The following is a 13287-nucleotide window of genomic DNA, read 5'->3' on the forward strand; positions in this document are numbered from 1 at the left end:
AGCACACGCACAGGGATGGACGAGTTTTCAAATGCAGAGATGATTGTCATGTGACTGTCATGGCTGATGTACATGGTTCATTCCATTCCCAGCCCTCACGTCATCAAGCACCGGGTGGGGGGCGATGGTGGCTCAGAAAATGTGGAATGGGCCTTCTTCCTCTTTCTCTTCCTGTCTCAGAGTTCGTGAGGGTGGTGTCTGGGAAGATTGCACATGCGTGCATGCGTGTGTATGCGTGTGCACGTGCCCGCGCACCTGCGTGTCTGCACGCTGATAGCAGGTGCCGTGTCCCTGGCACACAATGACTTGGACAAAACCCCCAGGCAGTGGAGGGGGCCTAAGGGACTGAGTAAACAGGGGTCTTTGCATTGCACCCTGTACAGGCAAGGAGAAGCTGAAGCACCAAGTGATTTTAGAAAACTACTTGCCAGACAGATGGTCTCAACACACAGTGCAAAATTTAGAATCAATAATGCCAGATTAACCACGTGATTTATATAAAACCAAGCACTACAGTTTTTAGATCATTTTTAGAGGAGAAACTATTTTGTTCCGTGTCCAAATGCAAAAAATAACCCTGTGGTTGTATGCTGGCAGCTCATGAAATAGCCCCAGCGTGGGATGTCACCTTAGGACTATTTCCTTTAAATGGGGGCGAATCCAGTCGTTTACACAGCTGACTGGCTGAAGATCAGATTAACAAACTCTGTGTGTGTGTGCGGGGGGAGCACCGGGGTGCCTCAGTTGGTTAAACGTCCAACTCTTGATCTTGTGGTCATGGGATGGAGCCCCGAGTCAGGCTCCACGCTCAGCGCGGGTCTGCTTCAGACTCTCTCCCTTCCTCTCCGCCCCTCCCCACCACCCGCGCACGCGCCCTCTCAAAATAAAAACAAGGTCGCGCGTTGTAAATATAAAGGTTGTTCACCACAGTATAGAGAGAGTGTGACTGTGTTGCTGACAGGCATGCAGGGTCCCGAGTGCATCCAGCACCCTCTTTCCATTTGTGGGCACACAGACCCGTGTGTGTGTGTGTATGTGCGTGCACTCCCAGCATGCACGCCCAGGACGACTTTACTCTCAGACAGTGCAGACTTGCATTCGGACTGGAGGACCGTGGCCTTACTGTTGACAAACCGTGACTGCCCTTGTCTGCTTCCTCCCCACTAAGAACCGCGATAAGCAGTTGGGTCGGCGGTTAGAGAAAGCCGAGCAACGCGCATCCAGAGCACTTCGGCTTCTCATCTGCAAACCTACCGTTTTCCAGCTCTGTTAGGAGATCCGCTTTCTGTGGAACACAGTGGCTTTCTGGGTGTCTTACTTCTGGGTGACCCAGGGGGTGGCTGGCCCACAGCAGGCTGACTGCTGCTGGCCATTCGTCATCTGACTCAGTTCAAGGAGATGCCCTTTGTGGGGAGGCCAGGCCCCCAGCTCAGGGCCGGCCATTTAGTCTTCAGGGCTTGGCTGTAAAGTTGCCCAAGGGGATTTCGGGGCCTGCCGGCCAAGTTTGGTTTGGCTGACTTAGCGAGCTGCAGTGAGGTTCTATCAGCTTCTCATTAGACAAACACCTGCATTTAAATCAGTAATAACCGACTCTGTCTCTCCAGGGATTGCCGATTTGAGAATAATGCACAGTGTCTCTGATTACAGAGCCCACCTATTATTAATTGGCAATTCTTGTTTTTTGGGGGGAAGCATTACCATCTGCTTCCAGGGGGAGAGAAATTCTCTGCCATGCCCTCCCCTAGTCCCCACACTTCAAATCCTAGATACCTTGAAAAAGTTGTGGGACTATTTCCAAAACGACTATTTCTATTATCTTTCCAGAAGGGATGGTTCACCAGGTCAGTGATGATCTTCTTTATAGACTGTGTTTCGGGACCCGTTCACCCTCCCGCACATCCACCAGAAGTCGGGTTTCTGCTTTTCCCTGGTGACAGGCTTCACTTGGGGAAGGTCCCAGAATTTGCCAAAGGCCATTCTCACAATAAAGGATAGAGCACAACTCACAACCAGACACAGCAATAACTGTAAACATTTTAATTCCAAAAACAAAGTTGTGTGCGAGTGTCCTGTGACACGGGAAGGATGGCTTGGCTCGGAAAACAAGCGAACATTCCTGCGAGTGGACAGGAGCGCCGGGCGAGACAGGCCTGCTCGTGGGAAACCGCGCGACTGCGGTCGAGCGTCATGCGAGTCCGAATGGCTTTCCATGCTCCCGCGGGACTCGATGTCTACACTCGGGTCACTAGTACCGCTGGGTCTTTCGCGGGGTACTTCAGACGTGACCGCATGCACTACCACGTTCGGTAAAGCTGCCGCTGGTTTGTACTGAACATCCGCGTGAATGTGATGAGCGAGGCGAGGTTTTCTCTATGCGGAGAGGGAACCCTACTGCGTCTGGCCAGCGCACGGCATGAGGCGCGCTGCTGTCCGTGTCCCGAACATGGTTAACGCGAATGTGGAAAATGCCCATCAGTAGTGAACATGCAGGTGTCTTATTGTCTTCAGGGCAGGGAAGAGGGACGTAGGCTCTACTTACCCTAGCTGTTTGAAGATACTACATGGCTTTTGTTAGAACTTTCAGATTCTGGAAGTTGTGCGCGCCGCGGCCCGGAGCTCCGGGCGCAGCTTGGAGCAGCGTCGGGGGGGAGGCAGGTGTGCTGTCAGGTGTTATAGCGTCATGGGAGGCTTCCTCCGAGAACCGGAGGTAACGTCACTCTCTAGAGCGGCCCTCGGAGCTGCAGAGCGGGGCCCCTGGCCAGCCCCGGCCCTACTGCTCGTCGGAAGCGCTCTGCTGGGAGGCCGTGTCGTCCAGGCCCATGTCCTCCTGGCTGGCTCTCCTGCACAGCTGTCCCCCGTTCTCTGCCGCGGCCTCAGCCGGACGGAGGTCGCGACGCTGCCCCTGCTCGGTGGCCTCGGTGGGTTCACACGGCTCAGAGAAGTGCTTGAGAGAAAGGAGAAGCAGAGAGTCTCAGCAACGCGTCAGGCCGCTTCTGCCCACCTGACCCCCTGCTGCCGGGGCTGACCTACCCCACCGGTGGGGCAGGGCTCCGAGGGCGGGTGCGGGGGCCCAAGGCGCTGGCCTCCACCGAAAGGAAGGAAGCCACGGGTCTACCGAGCCAGGGTGGGTCGGGAGCTCTGAACACGGGGACCTTTCTCCAGGTGATGAGGATGTGCTGGGTGCATGAGCCCTCGGGTAAGAGGTCACTGTGTGCCTGGGTGTCCTGGGTTCTGGCCAGTGCCCCCCCCACACACACACTGCCCCCTGGCAGAAACCCTAAGTCTGGCAGGTTGGCACCCGAACGAACAGTAATGCAGATGCCCAGCGTGCCAGGGACCCTATCGTCCTGCCGGAAAGAGAACTTGCCAGAATCCCAGAAGCATGCCCACGGCAGTATCTTAAACAGATTGGGGGGTAGGAGAAAAGTGTGTGATTTTGTGCATAGTCTGAGGAAACGGAGACCTAACTAGACCTAGTTAAAGTTCCTGAAGTCGCCAGCCTGCTTGCCCTCGGCCCCGGCCCGTGGAGCTTCCCAGGGGGTGTGGCCCCATCCTCCACTTCCGAATAACCCCGAACCGAAGCCGGGCAGGCGACCCTCGTTCTCCATAGAGAGCGTGAGCCTCTGGCAGGAGAAGGTGCGAGCACGCAGAAGGGGCACACGAGACCTCCAGTGTGACACCCGAGTTTGCCCGGCCTCCCGACCACAGAACTTCCTTCCTTCCTTCCTTCCTCTCGGACAAAGCTCAAGTGTGACCTCGCATCAGCCAGCGTGGAGCTCTGTGTAAGCAACCGTTTAGTTAGGGGACGTCCTTCCACCTCTCCTTTTCTAATGTTTACACACATGCAAATGGAAGGCCGCCTTGGCAGCTGGAAAATTGAATCTGGCGCTAGGAATCGGCGAGAGTCTAACTGCAGTGCTGGCGAGCGTCCTCTCCTCTCCCGCAGGCCAGAGTGATGTGAAAAGAGAATGAAGTAGGACACGCTCCTGCTCTGCGGATGCGCGGAGAACATTCCCACTCACCTCCCGGTTCAGGGCTGGGGATCACAGCTGTGCTGAGCATCAGACACCCTCCAGGACCGCCCGCCGTGACCTTAGTACCTACGGGACGTGTGCCGCGTATCTTGTGTCTGAGCACGGCCAGAGCACCTCCTGTCTAGCGCTACCTGGCGTCTGGCACTCTGGGAAGCCCGTGGACCAGGCAATGGGAGTCTACAGGCAGCTGGATGGTGGGGCTTCGGGCCAGCAGCCCGCACACCTGCCCTGGCCCACTGGCCGAGCCCCTTACCCGTGTGGCCTGGCTGGTGGCCCGGGCCGAGGGGCCCATGACGATGTTGACGCTGCTGGACGACTGGGTGTCACTGGTGTTGCCCCCCTCCGCAGCAGAGAGTCCAGAAATGACCAGGGCACTCGAGAAGCTCCTCTTGCCGAAGAGGAAGCTCAGGGTTGAGCTGGTGGACGAGCCCAGGCTGGACCTGATCAGCGCCTCGGCCCGCTCGCGGACACTCAGGTGGCCCGTGGTGGTGACGGGCGGGGGCTGCGAGTGCAGGGACACGGCCGACGTGTGCAGGGAGCGCCGGCTGCCCGAGAGCCTCTGGGCCAACTCGTGGACCGACGTGGATGTCTGCAGAAAGGCCTGGTGGCTTTCTAAGATCGGGCCGGAAGAGCTCAGCGTGGCTGGCCTTTGGCTTAACGCCCCTTGGGCCTGGACAGACTGACTCCTGCCTTTCCTCCTGCCTTTAACAGAAAGCAGAACAGGTTGCCAGAGCAGACGGGCTTACCTGCGTCAAGGTCCGTGCAGTGAGGCGGGCAGCCTGGGCCCCAGGCACCCAGGTCGGTTGGCTATTGTCAAGGCTGGGATGGCCCCACGGGGGGCCCTGGGAACTGAAGGGCTTGACCCCAGGGCGCCCCGCAGCCCAAGGGCGAGTGGGAAGCGCTTCCATGGGGATCACAGACCTTGGATCCTGTGCTCATGTGATCAGCAGTGATAAAGGGAAAACACGCAGGCTTTTATCATTTTTAGTTGCCTTAAAAAGGTAAGGGGGATGGGTGGAGCCACATGCCAGCTGAGCCTTTGTTTTCTGCAAAAGTTTTCCCTTAAAATAAAGGTCTTTATTAAAGAAGCAGCCCTCGCAGGGCCCTCACAGAGGCGACTGGCCAGGCCCAGGCTTGTGCCGACATGTGCCCCAGCTCCCTTGTGCCGGCTGCTGCTCCCCGCAGGGCCCCTCCTGGCCCCAGCCTTTGCCCAGGCTTGTCGAAACAGAAGGGTTTGAACTGCCCCACACACTTGGTCCTGCCCACGTCTCAGGGAGAAGGAGCCTAGCCACGCAGCTTTCTAGAGAAGCAGGAGGAGGAAAGCATGTGCTCGCTAGAATACTTGACCCCTTAACTTAAGTATCAGGAACCACTAGGCTCTAATGTTCAACTATTACTTGGAAGGGAGTGGTCAGTGAGGTCACAGTTCTACCAACTACCTTATCGAAATGTTTCCTGAAGCTTCTACAATTAGGTATTCAATTGATAAGAACAGAGGGGGTGAAGGGGGGCCCCTGAGGACTGTCCCGTGCATTTTCTCACGTTTCACCTCGGCCCAAATCATTGATGGAGCATCGGGCGATTCTAATACACTCTCATGTGTCTATGCGAGGTCCCGGGAAGCGAGGTGTCTTTGAGAGAGAACTCCTTAGGTAACATGCATTAATATGGGGATTCCAGGGGTGCCCCCAGCCCCACTCCTCCCCCCAGCGGCTGGAAGCCACCCCCCCCCCCGCCTCAGTGGACCTTAGTGCAGTGTGGACTCCGTGACGGTGGGGTGCCCGTTTCTACAGGAGTCACCACCCGGTCTCTCCTGCCTCCTGCCCAGCTGCTGGGACACTGGGTGTGCCCCCCACGGTGCGGCTCACAGTCCCGCAGGACAGGGATGAGTGTGGGCAGCCCCTGGCACGAGGCTCTCACCGGGAGCTGGGGCCCGTCTGGCCGAGCCCTGCTGCAGAGCTGGGCCAGCTACTCTTGCAGAGGGAAAAACAGGGAGACAGGGACCCTGACGAGTCAGAATTAGCGGAGACGGTGATGTGTGAGTTTATTCAGAGTTTGACAAGGCCAAACATCTGTTTGTGATTTACCCGGCAATGCTGACTGCTGTCCAGAACCACTCCACACCCGTGCGCGAGGCAGTGATTTTGATGCTGATCGCAGACCACCCGCGCTTGGTGGGGGAACTTCTCAGCTCATTCCAGAAACGAGGGGACAAAGACCCATCTATCTGTCAGAGGGGAATGGTCCATGTTCAAGGCAAGACAGGGGCACCTCCCCCCATGTCCTCGCTTCAGACTTTTCGTGGCGCTCTCTGTTGTTATCATGGCTCTTGACTTTTTTCTAAATTAATTCTGCGAGTGGAATAAGTAAGCAAACCATGCAAATGAGCTTGTGCTGTTCGGGCTCATTATTTGATAATTTAACTTACTTTGCCAATTACTTCATTATCAGATTATGAGTATTTCCCCGGAGAACCTCCTCAGGACCCGGGTTCTGGAACACCCGATGAATGACCCTTCTTGGTTCACTAGCCTGACACCATTCTCTACCCCGGACAGTCGGCTGAAAGGTCGTGGTGCGCCCTCGCCAGCGGAAGGCCAGAGTCTTCCTCTCCAATCTGGGATTCCGATTAGCTAGGAATTCCTGACTGCCTTCTGCAAGGAGTCACCATGGTGTGTCCCCCACAGGGACCAGTCCCCTCCTGGCTGGGACGTCGACTTTGTAGCGGGGCAAGAAGATGGCAGGCAGTCGGGCCAAAGCTGAGGCCGCATGGGGAGTGCTGGGCACAGCAGGGTCAGCAGATGTACAGGGCGTCTGAGCACGACCCCGGGCCTCTGGGAGCCTGGCAAGGGCCCAGGATCGGCACGCTCGGCTGGGAACTGAGGGAAGGAGCAGTTGGGTCCCCAGTTAGAGGCCGGCCCTCCACCTCAACCCCAGGCTTCCCTCCCGCATGGCGTTTAGCACATGGGCCGTCACTGTCTGATTTGTGGTAGTGTGTGGTACTGGCCACGGCCCTCCCGGCCCCCTTGAGGTGACAATGACTGCATCGTCCCCACAGGCTCAGCACATGGACTGGCAGTAAGGGACAGCAGGGACTAACCTGCAAAAGTGACCTCACACTGAGCCCTCAAGCTTCCTAAATGCCCGATTGGGAACAGAGTCAGCCCTGGCAAGTTTAGCATGGGGACAGAAATTCTTATCCTTGGCCATTAGAACCATTTGGGAAGCCCTAGAGGCTGAGACCCCTGGATGTGCACCTACCCCTGGATGTGCACCTGCCCCTCACTGTGCGTAGGACGGTGGCCTCTGGGGTGGCAAGCTGGGACAGGGATTCTCCCATTGTTCCAGGCCAAGGCTGGAGACCTGGGCATAAGAATCCCCTCCCTTTGCCTGGCGAACGGCCTTTAATATCCCTGCACTGGCTGGGCAGGCTCCTGGCTTCCCTTCTGGGAGCTGTGGTCTCCACTCGTGTGCACACAGGGCTTGATTCAGCTGCGCCGAGGGTAAGGAAGCCAGAGAAGCCACAGCACCACGGGAGGGCCCACGGGGAATCAGGGACGCCGGCCTGCTGGGAATGGCGGGTGGGTGGCTTTCCACCACTGGCTGCATCTTGAGTGGAAGATCTCAGAGCAGGTGCGAGCTCCCCAGGGCACGGCCAGCCAGCCAGGTGGGGCTGCCCCTCCCCACGAGCGGCTCGGCTCCTTCTCAGGGCCTGCTGTCCCTGGGACCCCGGGGCTTCTGCACACAGGGCCTCAGGAATGGAAAACGTTGTGTCCTGAGCACTCTCTGAGCCAGAAACCCTCCCCGAGTGCCCAGGCCACTAGGCGAGGAGGAGGTGGGGGGAAGGGGCCCCGGCCAGTCCTTGGAGGGCCAGCTGGGTATGGCTCTCCCCCCAACACCGCGGGCACTTGTGGGTACTTGCTGTTTACCAGGTGCTAAGGGTACACAGCATGGGAGCCTCGGGAAGCTCTCGCCTTCCTGTGCTTTGGTCCTCCAAGTCCTGGGGCTCCAACATGCGGCTTACAAGACAGCGCGTGTTACTAACTGCCGAGGGACCGGGAGAGAAGAGATGAGGGTCCTGTCCTTGTACTGCCCACGGGGAGCGAGCAGGGCAAAGAACCTCCACAGAGGGTGGTAAATACCCCTGTACGGCTTCAACCACAGCAGTAGTAAGAACAAGGTGACACTGAACTTTCCAGGGGGCAGGAAGGACAGGTGTCCCCATCCTGAGTGTGGCAGAGCCAGGTTGTCCCTCTCGCGTACCCATTTTGGGCCTTTTTAGATTTCTTTCGGGGGACCTGCTATGCCAGGATCAGCTGGGGTGGGGGGGGCAGGTAGCGGGAGGACAGGAGGGGTGATCCCTGCCATCTCTTGTCTGGGACCCATGACCCCCAGCTTCCCTCAGCTCCCTGGGTCCCCCTGGGGACACTTTGATCCGAATGGTTGGAAAGGGTGGCCCCTCCGCAGGACCTGTACCCTTCAGTGGACCAGCTGGGGATCGTGGTTGCCTCCAGGGACACAGCCTGGATGCTCTAGGGGTAGCAGCAGCCTGCGGGAGACCAGGGGTGTAGTCCTCAGCTGTCCTTTGGGGTCCCCCTTCTTCCCAGGCCAGGGTCCTGTCCCTAAGGCATCTCCAGGAGTGTGTCCACAAGTAGGTTTCCTGGAGAACTTCCGAAAGATGTAAAGCGGGGCCCTGGTGGGATTCTGGCAGGGCCCTGGGGCACCGAGGACAAGCCGACAGGATCAGCAGCTCCGTGCTAGTGCTCTGGGCTGAATGAACAGAGCTGGTTACAGCTGAAGGCCCCCGGGAACAGGACGCAGCGTCTAGCCCTCACGGAAGCCTCAGTGAGAGTGGCCGAACTCAGCTCTCCGAGCCGAGAGGGGACCCATGCTCTCGTTCATCAACCCAGTGTCTGCTGAGCATAAGGCCACCGCAGACCTGAGCGGCCGCCTAGCTGGCACTTTACAGGGCCCTACTCAGGTCCTCCTCCTGCCCACCTCCCCCCACAGGACCAGGGAGCTATGGAAACAAGGGACGAAGCCGACCCACTCCCACACACTCCTGCTTAGACCCGTATGCTGGGTGCCTGGCACTCAGATCCGGAGCCTGCACGGACTGCTTCCCCAGGCTCCCCTCCCAGGGTGGACGTTGGGCCTTCCTCGGGCTGTCGGCAGGGTACAGATGGGGCATGGATGTGTAGACTAGGAGGTCGACACACATGCACAAGGCCCACTCGCCAGGTGAGATGGGGGAGGGGCAGAGGGGCCGTGGGTTCCACGCGTACTCCTGTCCGGGCCTGCAGAAGTTAGGGCCGCCACACCGAGCACCCGCCACGTGCCGTGCTCTCCCAGACAGGTGGCGGCCGGGGACAGCTCCCCGCCCCTGACCCGCTGGTGGCCATGCTGAGGACCCGCCTGCTGGAGCCTCTCTCAGTGGCATTTGATCAGAGGCTGAGTGAGTGAGTGGGGGCAAGGCGACACGGGGAGAAGTGTGTTGGAGCCGGAGGAAGCAGGAGTGTGAGGCCCTGAGGGGGAGTGTGCTTGAGGGATGGCGGGGAGGCCTGCAGGCCTGGGCAGCATGAGCCAGTGGGGGGTGGTTAGATATCGGGGAGCTGGTCCATCATACGGTGGACCTTATTTGGGACTAGGGCTGTCGCCTGGGTCATCTGCTAAGGAGGTCACCCTGGAGGAGGGTGGGCCTTCCTCCCTTTGACCGGTGTCCTCAAACAGGGGGGAGTTTGGACACAGACATGCCCACGGGAATGCACCCCGGGAAGATGGAGGCAGAGACGGGGTGAAGCTTCTACAAGACAGGGAACTTGGAGACTGCCCACGACCCCCCAGAGCTGGGAGAGAGGCCTGGCCTCGGTTCTCCCCCAGCCGTCAGCAGGAAGCGGATCTCCCCACACCTTGGTCACGGACTTGTAGCTTCCAGAACCTCGACACAACCACTAGTGTTGGTGACGCCGTTTAGCATGCGGGGTCGCGGCTGCTGCCCTCGCGAAGCGGTGCAGGTCTACTGTGAGTGAGGCGGGCAGCCCTGACCCAACCAAGGGACGACGTGAAAATGACCCACTCCAGCTGTGAGGCCGAAAAGAGACTTATGACCTTGTGCCGAGGTCGGGGCTGCGGGAAGGGCCTGAGAGAGCAGGAGAGCAAGAGAGAGAGGTTCTTCCTATGTTCACAGGGGGCAAGGGCGGCAGGCCCCGGCCATCGCTCCGTCCCTCCCAGCCCTCCGCCCCTCTGCAGGGAGGCCCTCTTCCTGCAGGCCTGTCAGCTGCGGAGCACAGGGCAGGCCTGCGGGGACCCTGCCTGCAGCACAGATGGAGAGCTGGAGCAGCTGCGGGACAGCGGCCTCATCAGCTCCATCCTGGGCTTGGGAGCAAGGCCGGCGCTTGATGAGGGGACACAGTGTCCCCAGGGCCAGAGTGATGGGGCCGTGCACGGTGGTTAGGATGGCAGGTTCTGGGCCCGTCTTGCCTGGGTCTGTCTGTATCCCAGCTGGGTGACTCCGGGCAGTGACCTCGCTTCTCTGTGCCGGTCTCCTCGGCTGCAAGAGGAGGCAGGGATGGCCTCTCTCTTCGGGTCGCAGTGAGGACCTGCAAATCTGCACTAGGAAAGCACGCAGGATGATCCTGGGCAGCAGCACAAGGGCCGGGGACTGTTACTTAGTATGACCTGTCACTGCTGCAGGGGTGCGCCTGAGAGAAGCTGGGCGGGCGGGTGCACAGTGGGAGGGGACAGCGGCAAGGCAGGTGGCTTCAAAGCCACAGGTGCTCGGCCAGGGCTCCGTCAAGCCCCCGAGCAGGAGGACAGTGGCGGTGGGGGGTGGGATCTGGCTGGTGGAGGCCCGAGCTCTTGGAGTTGGAGGCGGGTGTGCTGGGCAAGCCTGGGGCTCCATGCCGACGCTGCGTGGCCTGGCAGGCACCCGCGTCCCATCCTGCCTTCAGGACCCGGACACCCTGGGCAGTGACTGCTCTTCCCATTCACAGCCAGAGGCCCGCAGCCGGGAGCACACACAGATTTTTGGGGCAGATGTTGGAGCAGAATCTTCCAGAGCCCAAACCAGCCGTTAATTTTTCATTACTGCTTCTTAAAACCGCTCCTACCAAGGTCACTCCTGGCTTTCTGTGCTCTACACGGTACCAAGGCGGGCCTGGGACATCACCCACGGGCCTGGGCTCCCAGCCCGCAGGACCATCAGCCCCCACGCGCAGCTCGAGGCTGCCTCAGGCTCTGAGACACCCCCCCCACCCCCCGACTCCAGACTTTCTCTGGTGCAGACAAGTCACCGGGACAGACATGCCAAGCACACTGGCATTTCTCCGTTTGGAAGCTACCTTGCATTTTCCCACCTGGAAAATCGCTTCAGTAATTCTGAACCTTAACGTGGCTCATGCAGTAATAACAAGTGTTAACGAAGCAGTAAGACACTCCCCGCCTGAGAGCGAGCTGCGCGGTGAGGTGTTGGGCTGGGCAAGGGTTCTGCTCTCGCTCAGGGCAGATGGCTCCAGGCAGGGGCAGCTGACATCAACCACTCTGCCTATCTACCCATCCCCCTCTCTCTCCCTACCTATCTTCTTTCCTTCCTTCCTAGCTTCCATCTTTCCATCTCTCAGTCTCATCTATCTGTCCCTCCAACAGTCGCCTGCATCTCTATCTCCCTATGTATCTGTATTATTCTATCATCTATCTTTCTTTTTTTTTAAAGATTTTATTTATTTATTTGACAGAGAGAGAGACAGCCAGCGAGAGAGGGAACACAAGCAGGGGGAGTGGGAGAGGGAGAAGTAGGCTTCCCGCTGAGCAGGACCCTGGGATCATGACCTGAGCCGAAGGCAGACGCTTCACGATTAAGCCACCCAGGCACCCCATCTATCTATCTTTCTATCATCTGTCTATCTACCGTCTTGCCTATGTTTTATGTAAATCATGTTTTAATCCTCAGCCTTGCCTGGGGCACTTCCTGGAGGCAGGACTGTTCCTTGCTAACTCCCTTGGTGCTGAGCTGGCCGGTGGGACCGGCACACAGAGGCACTTACTGAAGACTTCTGGATGGTGAGGAGGCACCGAGGCCCAAAGCTGAAATCACTCACAGGCTGTGAAGGGCAAAGCCGAGCACCGATGTGCTGGCGGGAGCCAGGAGAGCACATGTGCCTCTCCTGCATCCGTCCACCTGGTATGTCCTCTGCGAGCCCTCGCTGTCACCTTTCCTAACCCAGCTGCCCTGGTGGGGCGGGTTCCGGAACCTCAGCCACCTGGTTGAACTTAACGAGGTGGGCATTAGTTTAAACGTGATTTTAGACTTTAAACTCATCCCACACATGGACCCACGCACCTCCTCCATGCCATCTGCTGGCACCCCCTCCCCCTTTTGTTATCCTCTGAAATGTCAGGTGTACGTGGGGGTGATGGGAACCAGAGAGAAGCAGGAATGGGGGAGCAGGAGGCCAGTCTGTGCACCCCGCAGATTCAGAGAGGGACGAGGACGCACACGTCAGCCTGGGTCAGCGGCTACCGCACCGCCAGCCACAGAAGGCCGTGATCCAATGGCCACTGAATGAGTGAGCGGTGGGACAGGAGGGAGTGGCCAGTGGACAGATGGACAGACAGACAGATGGCTGGCTAAGGTAACAGACAAGAGATGGATAAAAAATAAAACTTGAGTCTCACAGTTTTTCTGTGAGTAGAACGTACAGGAGTCAGTAAATTTGGGGCATCCTATGGCCCAATCCTCATTTTTTTTCTTTTTGCAAGAAGGAGCTCTTTCAGGTTAGAATGACGGCATCACCCGTGGCATCGGTCAATGGGACCAAAGGAGCCTCGGTCAGTAACTGTGAGGGCCCGTTGCACCCACCTGTCGTCTGTGTCCCTTCGCGGGGTGACCAGTGCTGGGTCCCCTCTTTTCTGGGCTGTTCTGTGCTGCTCTCCTGGCTCTCCCCGCCTGGAGCGTGGCTGCCGCCTGCAGATGGGGCAGGCCTCCCATCCACGTCGTCGATGTTGCCAGCAGCTCGCTGGCCAGAGTCACAGCCCTTCCGCACCCTGTGAGGGGAGAGGGACCTCAAGCGCTCTCAGCAGACATTTCTAGGCGCTCCCGTGCCCCACTGCACCCATGTCGAAGTCAGGCTGGAAGACCGCGTTCCGCAGGTGAGCAGCATGCCTGGGATGCAGGGGAGAGGGGGGCTTCTGCTCCCCAAATGCCAGGGTCTGGTGAGTGAAATCAACTGCCCCGGGGTGAATAAGCGAGAGCCCT

At 58.6% G+C, this 13287-nt stretch overlaps 1 protein-coding gene across 1 annotated transcript in view; it reads right to left on the minus strand.

Moving 5' to 3' along the window:
* Positions 1–2038: 2038 nt before the first annotated feature.
* Positions 2039–13287, minus strand: part of LOC113259021 (pecanex-like protein 2) — a 261570-nt gene continuing 250321 nt past the window's right edge. The window contains exons 32-34 of the mRNA XM_057308828.1: positions 12892–13076; positions 4288–4736; positions 2039–2944 (exon numbers count right to left, since the gene is read on the minus strand). Of these exons, the coding sequence (XP_057164811.1) occupies positions 2771–2944; positions 4288–4736; positions 12892–13076 (808 nt within the window). The 3' untranslated portion in view covers positions 2039–2770. The remainder of the gene's footprint in view (positions 2945–4287; positions 4737–12891; positions 13077–13287) is intronic.

This window comes from Ursus arctos, unplaced genomic scaffold (assembly GCF_023065955.2).
Source record: "Ursus arctos isolate Adak ecotype North America unplaced genomic scaffold, UrsArc2.0 scaffold_7, whole genome shotgun sequence".
Classification (NCBI taxonomy): domain Eukaryota; kingdom Metazoa; phylum Chordata; class Mammalia; order Carnivora; family Ursidae; genus Ursus; species Ursus arctos.